Source organism: Panthera tigris, chromosome B3, assembly GCF_018350195.1.
Source record: "Panthera tigris isolate Pti1 chromosome B3, P.tigris_Pti1_mat1.1, whole genome shotgun sequence".
NCBI classification, from domain to species: Eukaryota; Metazoa; Chordata; class Mammalia; order Carnivora; family Felidae; genus Panthera; species Panthera tigris.
In genome coordinates, this window is record NC_056665.1 from 81941936 (window position 1) to 81960751 (window position 18816).

The window sequence follows — 18816 nt, forward strand, 5'->3', positions numbered from 1 at the left end:
CCTATGTCAAATGCCTGTGAGATATTGTGCAATAAAAGTCTTACATTACAACATTTCAATCATTTTCATAAGGTGACTAATTATCTTTGAGTTGCTCTCCGCATTGTTCTCTGAACTCCTTTCCATGTATCCCTGTCATATGAGAGGTGTGTTCCTTTGTACACAGAAATGGCCTAGGGTCTCTGAGGGATGAGTTCCAGTTATTTTTCTATAGTAGTGATGTCTACATTAAGTTGACTTTATTCTTGATGATTCTTTTTGTGACCAGTGACACACATTTGTGAGATCATTATCCAGAATGAGGATGGTCTGGCTTGTTATCTTAGGATGTTTAAAAACTTATGAGAATCTCTAGGGATCAGACATGTCCCTTGGCACCTAATGGTGGAGAAACATTATTTGAATGGGTTTTCCAATAGAATACATGGTATGGGAACACCTCTTTATTATCCCTACAGCTTGGAAGAGGGGAAGGATAAAAGGGGTTGGCATTTGGGAGGATTATTGTTTTTAAGTTCTTTGACTATTACTTTCCAATTAGTTTGGGCAAGAAAAATTCACATGAACCATTATATCGATTATAGCTTTTAATTGATTTCTGAAATTTCAGTGATCAAAATATAGTAATTTTAGCATTTTTATAAGTTCCTCCTCCATAGTCTAGAGCGTTCATAATTAGCTGCTTGTAGAAAGCAACAACATACGAACTTCAGAGATCTTAACATTTCATAAACTACCCGTTTCATTTACAGAGTCCTGATTTGCTGTTTTAAGCAGCTGCCACTTTGTAACACTGTTTTTGTTGTTGTTGTTGTTGTTGTTGTTGTTGTTGTTGTTGTTATTGTTGTTTTGTTTTGTTTTTCTTCCGTGGTCAAGTCTATACAGCCAGAGAGCAGGCAAAAGGCCTTGATTGGTTCACAAAAAGTAGGACCTCGTGTCTGCCTTGGCTTTTCTTAAACATTACAGAATTCTGGCAACTACCCAACAGCTGACCCAGAACTGTTTTTAACACAATATGTAATTAAATTAGAAAGAAGTAGCAGTTTTAAGGCTTATCAGAAATGTTAACAGACATGGATGGATTTTGTGAAGTACGCCAAAAGAAAATAAGATTTCCTTTGGTGCACAGTGCACATGAAGTCAGCATTTCTCCCTCCCCTCTACCATGGGCACGCATTCCCGGTCTCATCTGGTGTTCTGGGGAACCCTAAAGCCACAGGGATCATAACAGCTGCAATAAATAAAGCATCTATTCAATAAATTTCCATGCCAAATATTATTCAGCATTCTTTTGGCCTTGGTTTGATAGAAAACAGCATGGTGAACTTACTACCTCTCTTTACTACAGTAAGCCCCAAGTAACTATGAAAGATTTAACAATTCAAACCAACATGTAAGCAAAATCATGATTCTGTCTGTTTTAAAATTAAGGTAATAATACAGGGGACCCCCCAAAAAAGTAACAAAGGAAGTCTATTGTCATTATTGAAGATACATTAGAATTTGTACTAGGCTTTTATTCTTCTCAGGGAAGATAATGAGAAACGTTCAGAATATATGTCCATGAAAATGTATGGGTTTGAGGGAGATCTTTAAAAAATAAATGTTACATATGTGGCAATATAAGGAAGAATATTATTAAGGAATTTCACAGAATTTTTATGTAAAATCTCATCATGCAGTATTATGATCACAGGGATATTTCGTGATATTTACTGAGTCTTCTGAGAGTTCACTTATTCAAGTCATATTTTAAGGAGGAACTTATAAGATTCAGATCTAAAGTATAATTCTGTAATATGCCCAGCTGATCCCATTAAATCCAACCCAAAAAGGAACGGTATAATGATGTGAACAATTCCCATTCTTTGAGTTGTTACACCTCACTTGAAATGCATTCCTTCTGGATTAAAACAGCAATTCCCCTTTGTTTCTCTCTCCAGGCTGAGGTTCAGCTATGCTACCTGGAAGCACAAAGAGATGCTGTTGAGCAGATGTCCCTAAAGCTGTACAGCGAGCAGTATACCAGCAGCAGCAAGAGGAAAGAAGAGTTTGCTGATATGTCAAAAGTTCATTCAGTGGGAGGCAACGGGTAGGGAGCTATTCTTTTTGTTGTTTTATTCTCACTAATCTCTACTTTTTCAATGATTCTCCACTGGTTAGTGTTAGGCAAGGCATTTCCTCCTTAGCTAACAGACCAGTCGAAGCTCAGTAGAGTAGGCGTTTACGTTCTTTTCCATTTGTGCCAGAATGGAAGAGTGTGGATTTATCAGACTCTCTCATCTAACCCAGAACTTCCAAACTTTCTTGTTATTTTTTTTCAAAACAGCCTTTTTGCAAGCTTCCAATCTCTGTTTCAAAGTAGTGATGTTGGGAATGTTTGTGTGACTATGTTGTGCTTATAGTATTGGTCTTTCTTCTTCATAAATTTTTTTCAGTGTTTTTTTTCCCCCTTTTAAACTTCACCGTTTATTTTAAAGTCTATCCAAGGGACTTTTAAATATCAAAATCTCACTGGAAATTTGGTACTACATAGTTTTCCTGAAAACATAGATATTTAATAATTCTTCATAGACACTGGGTTAGCCAGTTGCATTCACATAAAGTTAATTAGAATAACAGTCTAGCACTAGAATTGTCCATGGTATGTGAAAGGACCCAACAAATTCAGTGATCCATCAACAGCTTCCCTCAGCCTGACACACATGGCTGTATTTACATTGTACTAAATACCCAAATATACTATATTCAATTTATACATAATATGTTCAATTATACTATTGAATAAATAACTCACACTTTCAGATATTTCCAAATGACTTAAAAAAAAATTTTTAACACTTATTTATTATTGAGAGACAGAGAGAGACAGAGCATGAACAGGGGAGGGGCAGAGAGAGGAGGAGACACAGAATCCGAAACAGGCTCCAGGCTCTGAGCTGTTAGCACAGAGCCCAACGTGGGGCTTGAACCCACAAACCGTTAGATCATGACCTGAGCTGAAGTCAGATGCTTAACCAACTGAGCCACCCAGGCGCCCCACTGTGCCACCCAGGCGCCCCTCCAAATGACTTTCAAGTTATGCAAATACTGCATGTATATATATTTTTTTCTTTTTTTCTTTTCTGGCTCAATTCTATTATTTTATAGGTGATTATTAAAGAATAAAAGAATACTAATTAAATTTAATTATTTCATTATTTTAATGACTTAATAATAAGTATACTCATAAAAATGGGGACAGTAACCTATTTCACTTTTATACTTGTGCCAGACAATAAGGGGGAGAAACTGTTCCCTCAAGTTCCATTACATACATGTTAATAAGCGTCATATGGGGTTTAACTGTAGCCAAAATATTCCCTGAAAAGGCAGGAAGAAAGAAATCTTTTTGTGCACTTGTTTGCATTTACACTTTAAATGCATATAGTTACAGATATTTTGGGATAAATTAAGTACTGATTATAAATTCTGTCTTGTGATATAACCTAAGGTCTAAGAATACGGGAAAATGATGCAGGTTATAATTCTGTTTAGGAAATGGACTAAATTTTCCTAATTTTCAAATTTTCAAATTTCAAATTTTCAAATCTATATAATTTGTTGCTCTATCAAGATATTAAAAAAATTTTTTTGATGTTTATTTTTGAGAGACAGCATGCACACGCACATGCAAGCAAGTGGGGGAGGGGCAGAGAGAGAGGGAGACACAAAATCCAAAGCCGCCTCCAGGCTCTGAGCTGTCAGCACAGAGCCCAGCATGGGGCTCAAACCCATTAACCATGAGATCATGACCTGAGCCAAATTCGGACGCTTAACCAACTGAGCCACCCAGGTTCCTATCAAGATATTTTTTATATACAGATACATTATGTATATAGAAAAGCATTGCAGCATATCAGAAAGAAAAGGTTAGGTCTTGGAGCATGAACAATAAGCTGTTTTGAGGCTTTAATGTGCTTTAATTTCTCTCTGTGCCTAAATAGTCTTTGGCGTAGATGCAAGCACAAACTTTAGGTCACATTTTCATGTTTTCTGAAAGCCCTGGGGACTGAGCGGGCACCTCGTGCTTCTGACCTCAGATTCCAAGGACCCAACCTGAGTACTTACTCTGGGCTTCAAAAATCATAAATTTGCCCTGGGAATTGCTTAGTTAACAACAAGCATTGTTCTGTGAAGTGGGAGTAGGTGAACTTGCCTGGTATCCTTTGTTTATGCTCCTTGGGGTGCTGAAGGCTGTGCATTGTGCAGAAATTTAAGAGCGTACTGAAGAAAAGGCAGCTATTTAATACTAAAGACAAAAACCATATACTCCTTTCTATTTTCTGTTTACATACAGAAAAGCATTGTTTGAGGAATGCATGTGGGTGAGGTTATCTGGGGTGTCCTGCCCCCAAGACTCCCTGCTCCCACAGTCAAATCCTTAATTCTGGAGCCTTAAGAACACCGCCTTGTAAAATTATCTGCTCCAATGATACATAAACTTCATTAATAGTTAGTTTTGTTGCATAGAATGAGCATTGTTTCCAATAAGCAATTGTGGGAATAGTGTGGGCTTTCTAGGGTCTTCATTCCATATGCAGACATCCAATCTACTAAAGAGAAAATTAAGGACTCCTGGGTGGCTCAGTTGGTTAAATGTCCAACTCTTAGTTTTGGCTCAGGTCATGATCTCACAGTTTGTGAGCTTGAGCCCCACATCAGTCTCTGTGCTGATAGTACAGAGCCTGCTTGGGATTCTCTCCCTCCCTCTCTCTCTGCACCTTCTCTGTGCACTCTCTCTCTCTCTATCTCAAAATAAATAACTAAACTTAAAAAATTTTTTTAATTAAGCTGGTGATACAATTTGTATATTTTTATTTCCTCCCCATGTCTATATGCACACTATCAGTATGTGGTTGAAAAAATGTATAAGCTACTCCAGGGAAAACTCAGCAGCTGGATAGAATGGTGATCTTAAATTTCTAGGAAGTTTACATAACCACAGTATTGCTTAGAAATGAATTTTAATCGTTTTTTGGACTTTTGGCTAAGATCAAGTGTAGAAAAATGAATTTTAACCTCAGGGCACCTGGGTGGTTCAGTCGGTTAAGTATCTGATGCTCAGTTTCAGCTCATGTCATGATCTCAGTTTTGTGAGTTTGAGCCCTGCATTGGGCTCTGTGCTGATCGTGTAGACAGATCCTGCTTGGGATTCTTTCTCCCTCTCCCTCTCTCTCTACTCCTACCCTGCTCAGGATGTTTCCGTGTCTCTCAAAATAAATAAATGAACTTAAAATATTTCTTAAAGAAATGAATTTTAACCCCTCTGGCTTAATGAAAAGTTGGGTAGCAAAGTGATAGAACAGAGCTTATATACAACTATGAACTGTGTGTTGAACAGTCATGAATATTTGTGGTAGGAAGATTTCTCTGAATATGTGAGGCTGTGTGAGTACTAGTAAGAGTTGTTTACCTATGGGAGACCATTGGCACTGGCTCCAGCACCACAAAGCGGGAAACTATGGCTTCCTGGAGGGACATGCAATGCACGAATCACTGATGATTATGTATGGGAGCAGATTGGTGCTTTTTGATTCCTGCCAAGTTAAATGAAAACACTTACAGATTTGTTGTTTTGTTTGTTTTTTTGTTTGTTTGTTTCCTTCGCCTAGTAAATATCCACTGAAGGCCTACTATGTGAATGACACAATGGTCTGAGCAAAGTTTGTCAAGAACACTTACCTTTTGTATATTTTGTAAAGTGTAACCATCTCTTTTCTTGACACCTCTTTCTATCCAGACGTTGTCTGATTTCATTTTTTAAATGAATTTCAAAGATGCTGTTTAATTCATTAAGTAGCATCCTACTTGCTGTCAAGACTTACTGTCTATCACAAACCATGTCTTTTGTTCAGTTTATAAATGATAGAACTGGGAGGTAAAAAGGCTGGGGTGACTGGCATGCCCAGGATGATTTTTTAAGTTGGAGCTAAGACTTCAGTGCAGGACCCTGGGTCTGAATGCAGTAGACAGTTCAAAAAGTCATGCTTTGCCTTCTCTCTGAGGTTTTCATTCAGACTCTCGATAAACATTTTTCCCCCCTCTAAATCCTATGTTGTGCATATTCCATAGTGTATGAAATTTAATTATGGTATTTTTCTACTATGGAGAAATTGAAGAGTCTTAAGGAGATTTCATTAAAGCCAAAAGGAAGTTTGAGCAAAAACATTCGGAAGTAGGCTTAAGTGAAGACAAAATTGACTTCAGTCATTAATTTGACAAATATTACTAATATGAAGTATAGAGATTAAAGGCAAAAAAGAGACGTTCACAGTTTGGTAGAAGGAGCCAGTTTATAAACAACATGGAATAAAGGATCACAAGTGCTAAGTTAGAAACCGTTATTTGGGTAGGGGCTTCGGCTCAGGGAAGACATAGTTCAATTCTGACTATGGTAGGAGATCTGGAGCAGATTATGAATGACAGCAGGGAGAGGATTTTTGAAAGAAGGCTTGGTCAGTGATGTTGAACATCTTTTCATGTGTCTGTTGGCCATATGTATGTCTTCCTTGGAAAAATGTCTATTTAGGTCTTTTGCTCATTTTTAAATTGGATTATTTGGGGTTTTTTGGTATGGAGTAGTGTAAGTTCTTTATTTATTTTGGATACTAACCTTTTATCAGATATATCATTTATAGATATCTTCTCCTATTTAGTAGGTTGTCTTTTTGTTTTGTTAATGGTTCCCTTTGCTGTGCAAAAGCTTTTTATTTTGATGTAGTCACAATAGTTTATTTTTGCTTTTGTTTCCCTTGCCTTAGGAGACATATCTAGAAAAATGTTGCTATGGTTGATGTCAGAGAAATTACTGCCTGTGTTCTCTTCTAGGATTTTTATGGTTTCAGGTCTCACATTTAGGTCTTTAATCCATTTTGAATTCTTTTTTGTGTATGCTGTTAGAAAGTAGTGCAGTTTTATTCTTTTGCATGTGGCTGTCCAGTTTTCCCAGCACCACTTATTGAAAAGACTGTTTTTTTCCCACTATATATTTTTGCCCATGTTTATTGCAGCACTATTTACAATAGCCAAGACACAGAAGCATACTCAGTGTCCATCAGTAGATAAATAAATAGGGAAAATGCAGGGTATATACACAATGGACTATTATACAGCCATAGAAAAGGATGAGATCATACCATTTGAAACAACATGGATAGACCTAGTGAATATTATGCTAAGTGACATAGTAAGGCTGAAAAAGACAAATACCATAAGACTCCACTCATAAATGGAATTTAAAAAAAATTAATAAACAAACAAAAAGCAGACTCAGAACAATAAATACAGAGAACAAACTGATGGTTTCCAGAGGGGAGGGGGAAGGGGGGGGGGACAAAACAGGTGAAGGGAAAAAGGAGATACAGGCCTCCAGTTACGGAATGAGTAAGTCATGGAAATGAAAAGCAGAACATAAGGAATATAGTCAATGATCTTGTAATAGTGATGTAATGGGACAGATGGTAGCCATACTTATGGTGAACATAGCATAATGTATAAACCTGTCAAATCACCAAGTTGTACACCTAAAACTAATGTAACATGGTGTGTCAACTATACTCAAATTTAAAAAAAGAAAAAGGAAAGAAAGAAGGCTGGGTCAGGGGAAGAGCTTTTCAATTTAATCTGAACAAATATTTATTTAGCACCTACAAAGACAGACCACGGTCCCTGCCTTCATGAAATTTACAGTCTAGCAAGAAAGTATTTACCTGGGAAATGAAAAAGGGAAGCAGAGGATGCTGAGGAGCTCAGAGCAACAGTGTGGGCTCCATGAGGCAAAGCTGCATCTGTAGTGCTCACCACACTCTGCCCTACACCGGGTGCTAGGCTTGTGCATGCTACATGGTCAGTGAATGAATGGATGCATAAATTAGTAGCTCAAATTGATCTGGGGCTCAGAGAGAGGGAACACAGGTCTGGAATCATCAGACTGCATGCTGGTTCCATATGACTGGAAAGCGGGATAGAAAGCCAGGGGTGAGAAATTAAGCCTTGGGAAGAAGGCACAGTCCAGGTCCAGGAGTTAATCATTGAATTCCTAGTTGTTACTCAGAATCAGAATCACCTGTGGAGTCTTTAAGCTGAGAAATGTCTGCCTATCCCACTCCATTGAAAATTCTGATTCAGTAGTCAGGAGTGAGCCAAGGTATAAATATGTTCTAATGCCCACTTCAGGTTTGAGAACCAATGTGCCATTCATTTTGAAAGTGTGTTCTCTGGACCAGCAGCATCAGCATCTCCTGGGAACTTGTTAGAAATGCCAATTCTCAGTCCCACTCCAGACCTACTGAATTGGAAAGCCTAGACCTGGAGACCAGCAATCTTTGTGTAATGAGCTCTCCAGGTGATTCTGATGCTGCTATTTGAGAAGCACTGCTTTAGTCAATGAAGATTTCAGGTTAGAAATTAATTGAGTATGTGGAGACTGGATTGGAGACTAAAGCCAGAAAGAATTGATAAACCTTGATGACCCATCAGGTGAGGGGAATGAGGGAGAGAAAGGAGCCACTCTGATGTTCTGATTGCTAGTTCAGGGAGGAGAAAGAAGATGAGAGAATCTGGATTCAAATGGCTTTTGTGTCATTTAATGTTGAATTACAACTGTTAAGTGCAGGCTGTACCGAGCATGGAGAGACAATGAGACACAGCATGTGGCAGGTGTGTGCAAGTCAGGAAAGCCTTCCGGAAGTGTCATGGAATATGCCTCAGGGTCAGAAGTGACCATGAGAATGCTTCCTACAGAGGAGGCATTGTGTACAAACTTCTAGGACCAGTAAAGCCTGCCCAGACTGACTAGATGGTCAGTTTTGAAATGGTATCTTGGCAGTGGTGAGGAGAATAGATTGGCATGGGCAAGATTAGATAGTGTTCAATTAAGATCCTACTCTAGTCATCCAAGTGAGAAATAAATAGGGCCTGAGCTAGGACAGTAGCAATGGAAGCTGAAAGTTTCCATTGGAAACTGAAAGAAGGAAGTTGAAGACAGGCCCTGGACACCAAGCAGGTGACATTAAGGGAGGGAAATTTAAGAATGGACTTCCATGATTCAGGCTTGTGCAGTCTGGCAGATGGACATGTCATTCACTGAGGTGGGGAAGAAAGGCGAGGAGCAGGAATGGGGGAGAGAAGCTGAGTATTTGCAACACAGTTCCAAACTATTTGATAGTCTGTGGAACATACAAGTGTAAATGCCCAGGAAGCAGGTCTGGGTCTCAAGAATGTTTTGCGCTTCTTGACCATCAACAAGGACAGTGTGGTAACTATGAGGCAGCAGACGCTGAGAGAGGTAGGAGCTTACTTTATGGTAAACTACTCCCTCACCCAGGTGGACATAACGTTACCTTTAAGGAATGCTTGTTTTAAAAAGTGTGGATAATCAGAACGTTTTGATTTCAGTTAGAATCTTTCATGCTATAATATACAAGGCTTCCAAAATAAAAACTACATCATTGAGAATTCAAGGTGGTATCTTGATTGGCAGGAATTTAGGACCACAGTCAACTATTATTTTCTGCCTCAAAGCTGCAGGTAAAAGCTCCTGATCCTAGATATTAGAATGAGTTAAGACTGCTCAGATTGCTTCCAACTGCACAAATAACATGTACCTTTAGGGGTAGTCATGAATTCAGTCTAGTCTAATTTCTTCAAGGAGGAAAGAGTGTGTACTAGATTAAAAACTAAAGACTGGAATTCAAGTTGGCACTCTGATGCTTTTTAGCAGTGTGACTTTGATTGGAACACTTAACCTTCTCAAGATGCAATATCTCTGTCTGTACTTTTAAATACCTAAAATTTTTTGTTATTGAAGTATAGTTGACATACAATGCTATTTTTAGTTTCAGGTGAGCAACATAGTGATTCAGCAATTCTATACCTTAAGCAATGCTCACGGTAGTAAGTCTAGTTACTATCAACAAACGATGTTATCACAATATTATTGACTATATTCCCTATGCTGTACTTTCATCTCTGTGACTTCTTTATTTTATAACTGGAAGTTTGTACCCCTTAATCCCCTTCACCTATTTTGTCCATCCCCTTACCCCCCTACTCTGTATAGTTTTTGTAGCACAGAAATACAATAGTCTATAAGAAAATGCCTAAAATATTTATAATGTAATACACACACACACACACACACACACACACACACATATATATATACATAAGTTAGTTAATGAAATATGCATTGACTAACTACTATGTTGCAGGAAGTGGTAGGAGATATTAGAAATAGAAAAGATAGAAAAAAAACTTAATCTCTATAGTCCTCAGTCTAGTGAGGGAGAAAGACACTCAGATAATCCTTATGAAACAGTGGTAAAATTCAAGATAGAGAGTATTATGGGAGTAATTAGGAGGTCTGCCTAATCAGGGAGACTTATGGGGGCAGGGAATATCTGAGCTGTCAGAAAAGGTGCATAGATGCTAGCTATTAGAAAAAGATTTGGTAGAGGGAAGGTGAGGATTTTGGCCAGAAGACAGTAACTGTGCAAGGAGAAAGAGAGAGAGAGAGTGTGTGTGTGTGTGTGTGTGTGTGTGTTGAGGTTACTATAAATAATAATCTGATGTTATTGAAGCAGAAGGGCATGGAGATTGTTCTTGACTCTGCTTCCTGGGATCAGGAGGGAATACCAGGTGAGTTTTTAGGGACTTCTGCTCTGGTGGTAAAGTTCTAGAAGATACCTCAAGTCTCACTGGCCATATGCCAGGCTTCCTCTGGCTATGGGGAAATTTGAGCCATGTCTCAGAAAGAGACGCAGTCAAGGTTTCTGTCCTAAGTCTAAGAAGTAGGAATAACTCACTCCTCACCATGCAAGGTTTCAGTGTAAATTTTACTCCCAAATACAAACAGAATATATAGGTAATTCCCAAGCACAACAGGCTGAAATGAACTTTAAATAGATAAAAAGTTAAGTTTGGCAGAAAGGATGAGTCCATTTTTCTTTAGAAAAAGAAACATCTCTGTACTGGTGTGAACAAACACATACATACATATACATACATACATATATATATGTATGTATATGTATGTATGTATATGTATATGTATATATGTACATGTACATATATATCTATATATGCATTGTATATACGTGTGTATATGTATATATATGTGTGTATATATATATACATATACACATATATATGTACATGTGTATATATGCATGTATATGTATATGTATACATATACATATGTATACGTATACACATATACTATATGTGTATATATATATATAGCATCTCCAAAGGGAAATGATTTTGATAAATGAAAACGAATAAATCACTATTTAAACTATTGTTTGATTAAAGATCAAATTTGATTCTTTAAATTAATTAAGCAGTAAGATACACTGAATGATTTTAACCTCCTGAGAAGGGATATAATCAACCTGGATTTTACTGCTGCAGGGTGATCTTCCTGGTTTTCTGTTGAGCAACATGCCAAAAATATCTCTGTTGCAGTTACATGAACATTCATGCTTACTCATATTCTTTCTCTCTTTCTTTCTCTCTTTCATACACAAAATGACCATTTTGAATTTCTGCTCAATGGGTGTTTTTTGGAACATTGCTATGTAAATGTTTTCTTTCTGGTACACGCCAGCCATAAAATGAAGTACCATCTTTTATTTGTGCTAATGTTGGGAATGCTCTTGCAGATAAATCACTAGGCAACACACATTTTATCTCCACCATGAATTTCTACTTTCTTCCTCTCACTCTTGGCTTGTCTCAATCTAATGAATAGCTAGCTGATCTGTGTTCATTTCAGGTTATTTTTGCTCCATCCTTTGTATCGTGATGTTATTAAATAGAAAGATCAGGATGTAGTCAAAGGGAGCAAAAAGTACCCGGCTACCCTCTGCATAACTGATATTCTGGGTACTATGCAACTGTTAAAATAGGTCTTTCTGGGAAAAAAAAACACCTTACCAGTAGAAATGTATTCATTGGAGTCATGATATTATACCCTTTTAATGTGCAAATACATTAAACTAATTTTAGACCTGGGCAGTCTTCCACTTCAGTGATCTAATGCCATCCATGCCAGAATCAAGCAAAAGGCAAGCCAGAGAGGCAGAAGCATACTTCCTGGGAAACTGTTACTTCAAAGTTAACAGGAAAGTCAACCAATAAAGAGATATATTTGTATCTCCCTTCCATCTTAATTTCTGTACTGCTTTGGAGGGCTGATGAGGCCCATTGAAGAGGCAGATGCTAGCAGGGGCAATGAGTGGGTACCTAAGACAGATCTAAGCTACCTTATTGTAATGTGCAGAGCTTAACTCTTCACTTTAAAATTTATTCCTTTTCATACCCCCATCTTCACAAAGGATTTGAGTCAACTTACAAACATATTTGCAATAAAATAAAATAAATATTTGACTGAAATAAGTTAAGCAAAAGTAAAATACATGTAAGAAAACAAGCAGATATGTATTCTCTGCATGTCCTCAAGAAGGGTTGTGATTTGGCTCTCAATTTTACATACGAAAGAAAAGAAAAAAATCTCCTCTATCAGAAAATGTATGGTGTCCTAAGATTAAAAATCATATGTATCTAGGGAAGCCCAGCTTCTTATGCCATTGAGGCCCGAGAATTTCTCTTGTGGCTTTAAGGAGAAGACAGGCATCTGTGATACTACAGCCCTACAAGAGAAACAAAATTCTGAAGGCAGTTTTTAAATGTAGGCTGGAGAAGTGATGTCAAAGCATAATTCAGTAAGAGCAGTTCTACAAGTAACTAAAATTGTAGTCTGAGCATAGCACTCTCTGGGCAGAGTCAACAACCTTGATGAAGGAGATAGAATCATTCTGGGAGAGCTCTCTGTGTTAATTCTGCCACCAGGCTTTTGTTAGGGACTAGGTGGCAGAGGATAATTTCCAGATTATTTACTTCCTGCCCTAACCCTGAGAGTCCGTATTCTCTGTTGCCTATTAAATCTTTGAAAACCAGTGAGGCCTAGGGTGTGGTAGTCCTTTTAAAAAGAGCAAGCTGCCTGACGCATCCCAGTGTGCTGGTAGCACGTCTAGATCCAGCCCCTCTAACACACAGATGATACATAGGAAGATTTATTCTTTTTTTTTTTTGAAAAACAACATTGTCTCTTGCTTTGTATTGTTCCCCCATTTGTGCTAGAATCACTACTGAATCTACATTCTTCAGAATGTTTTCCAGTTCTTTGTCTAGAGCTTAGTCCAGTGTATTATCTGGAAATTTAGATAAGGGTTTGACTTCCTGACAGCCTAACAGAATCCTCCAAATACATCCAGAAATATGCACTGATATTTCTAATTGATATTTTCTAACCTTGGAGATCAGAATTTTGTTTTGCTTTGTGACTGTTATTGTAATAACAACTGTTTATGGACAGGCAGCCCATAAGCCCATGAGAAAGTGGGGCCAGTCATTAACAGATTTGTAGGGTTGATTTTATTTTTCTCAGGCATTTTTACATGTATGTGGGTATATATGAGAATTGAGAAAATTACTGCTGGAAAGAACTCCATATTCCTTTTTATTTATTAATGGCAAAGGCAGACTGCTTTTCTCATGAGGAAGTCGCTCATGAATTTTCATTCAAAATAGTAAATTAGTGTCCACACTTTAATATGTTTAGAGTGGAAAGGGATTCTACATGCAACTGTGCATATCAGATTCCATGTCCAGAAAGCTAAATTTTATTCTTTAATGATATTATGATTGGGGCAGGTGCCCCTTCTGTGCTTACATGCCACATGATGTAGAGGATGATGGGAAATTCTGATCTATTATTAGTATTTCACTTCTGTAAAATTCTTAAACCATATTTTTACAAGATTTTGTTACCACTCCCTTTAGTGTCTTTTTTGAAAAGCAGAGGCAAACTTCCTTGAGCAAATAATGTGAACAGTGAGCACTTAGTGAATATTTGGGGAAAGAATCAATATGCTAAAGAAGCTAGGAAAATTGGATCATTTAATAGAAGTCCCAATATAGACAAGCTGGTATTTCAAGAACCGGTCTTGTGTTTTTGGATGTATTGGTGTGAAATGAACCATTAAGCATATAAAAGATGGATTCTTAAATGCTCCTAAATATATGTCACTGAGACTTAGGTAGAAAAACTGCCAGGTCTTTATAGTGTTATCTTTTCTTCAACCAATAATTGCTCTATTTTGATGATTTCTTCATTTGGTTGTCTGTTTTAATCAAAATTCCTCAGTGGGCCAAACTGAAACCTCATATATTCACACACACCTCCCATTGATTTCACTTGGGTGAAACTTTATCTTTTAAGCAAAGTTTAAGTTGAAATGTTGAGTTAATGATGCTCACTTTAAATACCAAAGGCTGAATGCATTTATGTATTCAAACACTTAGCTAGTCAAACATAACTCCCATCAGGGTTTAGAGGAAGGATTATTTCTTAAACTATGCTAGCCTTACAAATAATGTATTGCTCTCCAATCTGCAGGAAAATAATACTGAATAAGCTTGTTAGTATTTTATTTCTGTGGTGAAAAGAATCTTTTTGTAACCTTGAAGAGGCAGAGTAAAATGGTGGACAGGATGTTGGGAAATATTTTTGGCAATTACCCATAGTAGTGAACCCAAACTTAGAAAAAAATACTAAAGAAAAAGTTACACATTTATTTCTCCATAGATTTGTCTCCATCTCTATTAAATTCTCCATCTATGAAATAAATACACTCATAATTCTGTGCTTCTCTAACAAAAACTGACTTTGATTTAGAAGACTGTTTTTCCTCATGTGATGAAGGCTTTCAACCTCCTAAAATGGGAATATTATACCTACAACAGTGTCTGACTCTTTTATTGTGAACCCAGTTAAGATGCAGTATATGGCAATTTAAGGAAGTATCCAAAATAATACTATTTGGGTGATGTGTTTGCTTTGTAACACTTTCATAGAGTAGATATGAGTTTGCTTTGTAACAGTTTCATAGAGAATATAACAGATTCATACAGTACTGAAAAGGTATACTTTGAGAGCTTTTAACATCTAACAGATTACATATTTGAGTGAAAGAGTTAACACAAACCAAAGCACAACTGCAGAGAAAATTTTGTGAGGAAAATTCCTCCAAAAGAGTAGTTCCTATATTTATACACTTATAAAATTCTGAGCCACTGGCCACAGTTTCAATTACCTCTCTCTCTCTTCTAAAAAGAAAGACTAGGGCCTTTGTCACCAAGAATTCAAGAAAAGAACCTTGTTCTGAATTCAGCTGATAGAATCAGCATATTCTTCAAAGGGATATAAAACTATTAACTAGTTCTATGCTACCCCTGATAAATTCGCTCATTGATGATCCTGTTTTCCTGTATAATAGCTGGCACTTTTCCTGGAAGACATCCTTCCTAAAATCACTTGAAAAACACTTAGCACACCTTTGCAGGTAATGTAAACATAAGGAAGTAAACTACTTTCTTACCTAAGAATTTTCCTTAAATAATGAGCACATTAAATTGCATTCATTTCAGAAGGTTTCAAAGAACCAACAGAGAAATTCTAGTAATTTATTTGTGATTTGCTACAAAGTTACATATTTTATTTTAGTAAATTTAGAAAGCTCTCAGGTCTTTTCTAAGCTGTGAATTAACACGTGGCCAAGAATCTGAAATCGGGCCCGAATGCTAAAAAAAGTGTTTTCGTCTTCAGCATTAAGACCTTATAAGAATTGTTGTTTGGCAGACACTGGTGTTGATTTTATGCTAATGAAGCAAAATATGAAACCAAAGCATTTACTGTACCTAACAAACTCAAGCCTGCATATTCCCAGCTAAAATGAAAATAGGCTAAAGAAAGGGTGAGCATCTGTGTTAGGTTCATTTGCCTCTGGTGGGTCTCCAGTGTAGACTCTCTGAGAAGTCTGAGGTGCATTTAACTAGAAGAAATGTTTTTTTGTTCCAAGCCCCTTGATAAGGGGTATAATAGGAGGGAACAGCTCAGTAGACATAAAGGTGAAAAAATGTCCATGGTTCTGAACATTCTACCACCCTATATATGTTTTGTTTATTCAAATCTGCTTTAAGTTTCAGTGTAGAAAAGAAGAAAATGTGGAAGGAACAGGAGAGCAACTCACATTAATTGAGAATCTACTGCACATAATATATTTTTTTATTAGCAAATGCGCCATTATCATGTACTAGAAGGCAAAATCCCACCTTCCAAATGAATGAAGAAGCCTGTCCATGTTGCACTGGTTGTGTTGGTATTGGCATTTGAAGATAAGATACTGTGCTCTCTGTCACATGCTGAAGTCATTCTTGCCCTACTAAAGGTTTTTGGCTTCATTATCTACATTCATTCATCATCATTCTCCAGGTGCTATGCTGAGCATTAGCAATGCAAAGATAAACTCATATCTTACCCTTGCATTGTTTGGTCATAATCAAAATTTCTTTTTTTCAGACACATATGGAAAAGAAAACAGGCCTCTTTGTTTTCCTTGCTGATTAATGATTTTTATGAAACATCCTAAACACATAATTTCCTGGTAAAGCAGGGAAAATTCTTGTTTTAAGATCAGAGCTCAGGCACTTAAACACGATGCTTATAGCCTCCCCTAAAATTTAACATTGTCATTAGGGAACTACCTCTTGGGGTAAATGCTGTTTTTCAGATTTATGTCTCTCCCTGCTTTTTTCTAAGATGGCATCTGGGTTTATATGACTTTGTGATTCGAGGGTGCAGTGAGTTCCCCTGGCTTACCATGACCTTTGGGTATAGTCTGGCTGGGTTCAATGAAATGGATCTTGCCCTAGATATTCCAAGGTTGTCTCCCACTGAGGACTGCGTCTGTGTTGTTATCTCATGGCTTGGACAGAGGGTATTTCTTGCTGACCAGGCATTATCTTAGCCCTCACTGACCCTGCCAACTCTCTGAGGTCTGGCTTCAGAGGTTCCTCCTCCTCTCCTTGGGGTCACTGTGCCTCTGTTGCTATGGCAACACCTTTGTCAAGTTCATCAGGTGAACTCCCAGAAACTTCATGGGAGAGAAAAGTGTCCTCAGGGAGGGGATAAAAGAGCAGGTAGCAAGGGGAGTCCTGACCAGAGTTTCCTCTGACCATAGCATTCCCACTCCAGTTATGGTGAAGGAACTTTAAGGAAGTCTCTTCCCAGACTTCCTAGCAGGTGATGGAGCTGATATCCTTGTGCTTTTGGCTTTCTTTTCAACCTGTCTCACATACTTCCTCTCTGGATCTTAGTCCAAGAGATGGGAGGATATGTATCTTAGTACCTGCTCCTTTTGCCTTTATTTTTTCCTTATTCTCCAGATCCATACATATGGAAAGGGTGAGCTTTTCCCTTTATTTCTCCTTTGCTCTTAATATTCCCCTGAATCATACCTTCCTAATTTGGGGGATGGCATTCTGCTTTTCCCCTGTCTTTATGGTTAAAATGTGGGAGAATGCAAGGAGAGAGAAATGATGACCATAATTCGGGTGGTATTTCTAAAAGAAAATTTTAATGTTTGTTTATTTTTGAGAGAGACAGAGAAAGAGTGCGGGCAGGGGAGGGACAGAAAGAGAAGGAGACACAGGATACAAAGCAGGCTCCAGGCTCTGAGCTGTCAGCACAGAGCCTGATGTGGGGCTCAAACTCAAGAAACGTGAGATCATGACCTGAGCCCAAGTCTAATGCTTAACCGACTGAGTCACCTAGGAACCCCTCAGGTGGTATTTCTAAATGATTGAAACTTCATGTGAGCAAATGCTTATTAGTCATTTCTTACTAGTAACTCACAGAGTTAATAAAGAAAGCTTGATGGTTTATCTGTCCCTGTTACAGTGGTTTTTGTTTGTTTTTTAATATTTTGAAATAAGATCCTATTTCAGATTTCCAGTGAATGCTGGAATTCCTTGCTATTCAAAACGAGGTCCATGACCAGCAGCATTGCCAGTTGCCAACAATTGTTAAGAATGCAGAATCTCAGGCCACACCCTAGAATTACTGAATCAGGATCATCATTCAACAAACTCCTCACTTGGGCATTAAAGTCTGAGAATCACTGTTCTGGGCCACCATAGCCTTTCTGAAGCTTTTGGTCATATCACCTATACCCAAGATCAGCATTCAGCTAAACATTAATTCTACATATCAGTTAGTGACAATCCTTGCCCTTGGATGCTTATGGTCTTAACCAGTAATATTTATAATGATGGTAAAGTAATTAAAATAAAATTGACAATTCTAGATTCAGTCTCCATCACCAGACCCACCTTAAGTTGGGTTTTTTTTTGACAGATTAAGATTAAATTGTAAATTATGAAAAGTGGATGTTCATTTTTTTGAAAAGCAGTCATTTAACGTACAGAGACAGGAACAAGATAGTAATAAGATACTCACTTGATAGATAAATCCAGATTCGTACTTGAGCCTGCTGCTTCATTGGTACTGATAGGGTTTTGCTCAGTTACAGTTTGGCAAGGATGTGATTTCTTTTAAAGAGATGATTTTTGGAGAAAGGACAAAGTCATAGTTTTTCATCCTGCACTTTCATTTTCTGATCACAGTGTTTTAGAAGAATCTGGGCTTTACTTATGCACCAGGCTTTCAATAGAGAATCACATTAATCCTTTTAAGCTCCTTATTCTAATGATTTATTTTGTTGAAAACCATAGTGATCCTCCTTTGAATTTTAATGATTGCTGGCTATTCAAAGATTCATTGTTTTGACTTCCTGTCCTTACCTTTGTTTCCTACATGTCTGTGGGGAACACCTGTCTAATACTGGATCTGCCCCTGGTTCTCACTGGCTT

At 37.5% G+C, this 18816-nt stretch overlaps 1 protein-coding gene across 12 annotated transcripts in view; it reads left to right on the forward strand.

Annotated features, from left to right (window-relative positions):
- The window catches only part of AKAP6 (A-kinase anchoring protein 6), a 554906-nt gene that overhangs the window by 408480 nt on the left and 127610 nt on the right, over positions 1-18816 (forward strand). For all 12 annotated transcript variants that reach the window (XM_042989539.1, XM_042989537.1, XM_042989535.1 and 9 more), the window contains one exon: positions 1944-2092. In XM_042989539.1, coding sequence (XP_042845473.1) covers positions 1944-2092 — 149 coding nt within the window. The remainder of the gene's footprint in view (positions 1-1943; positions 2093-18816) is intronic.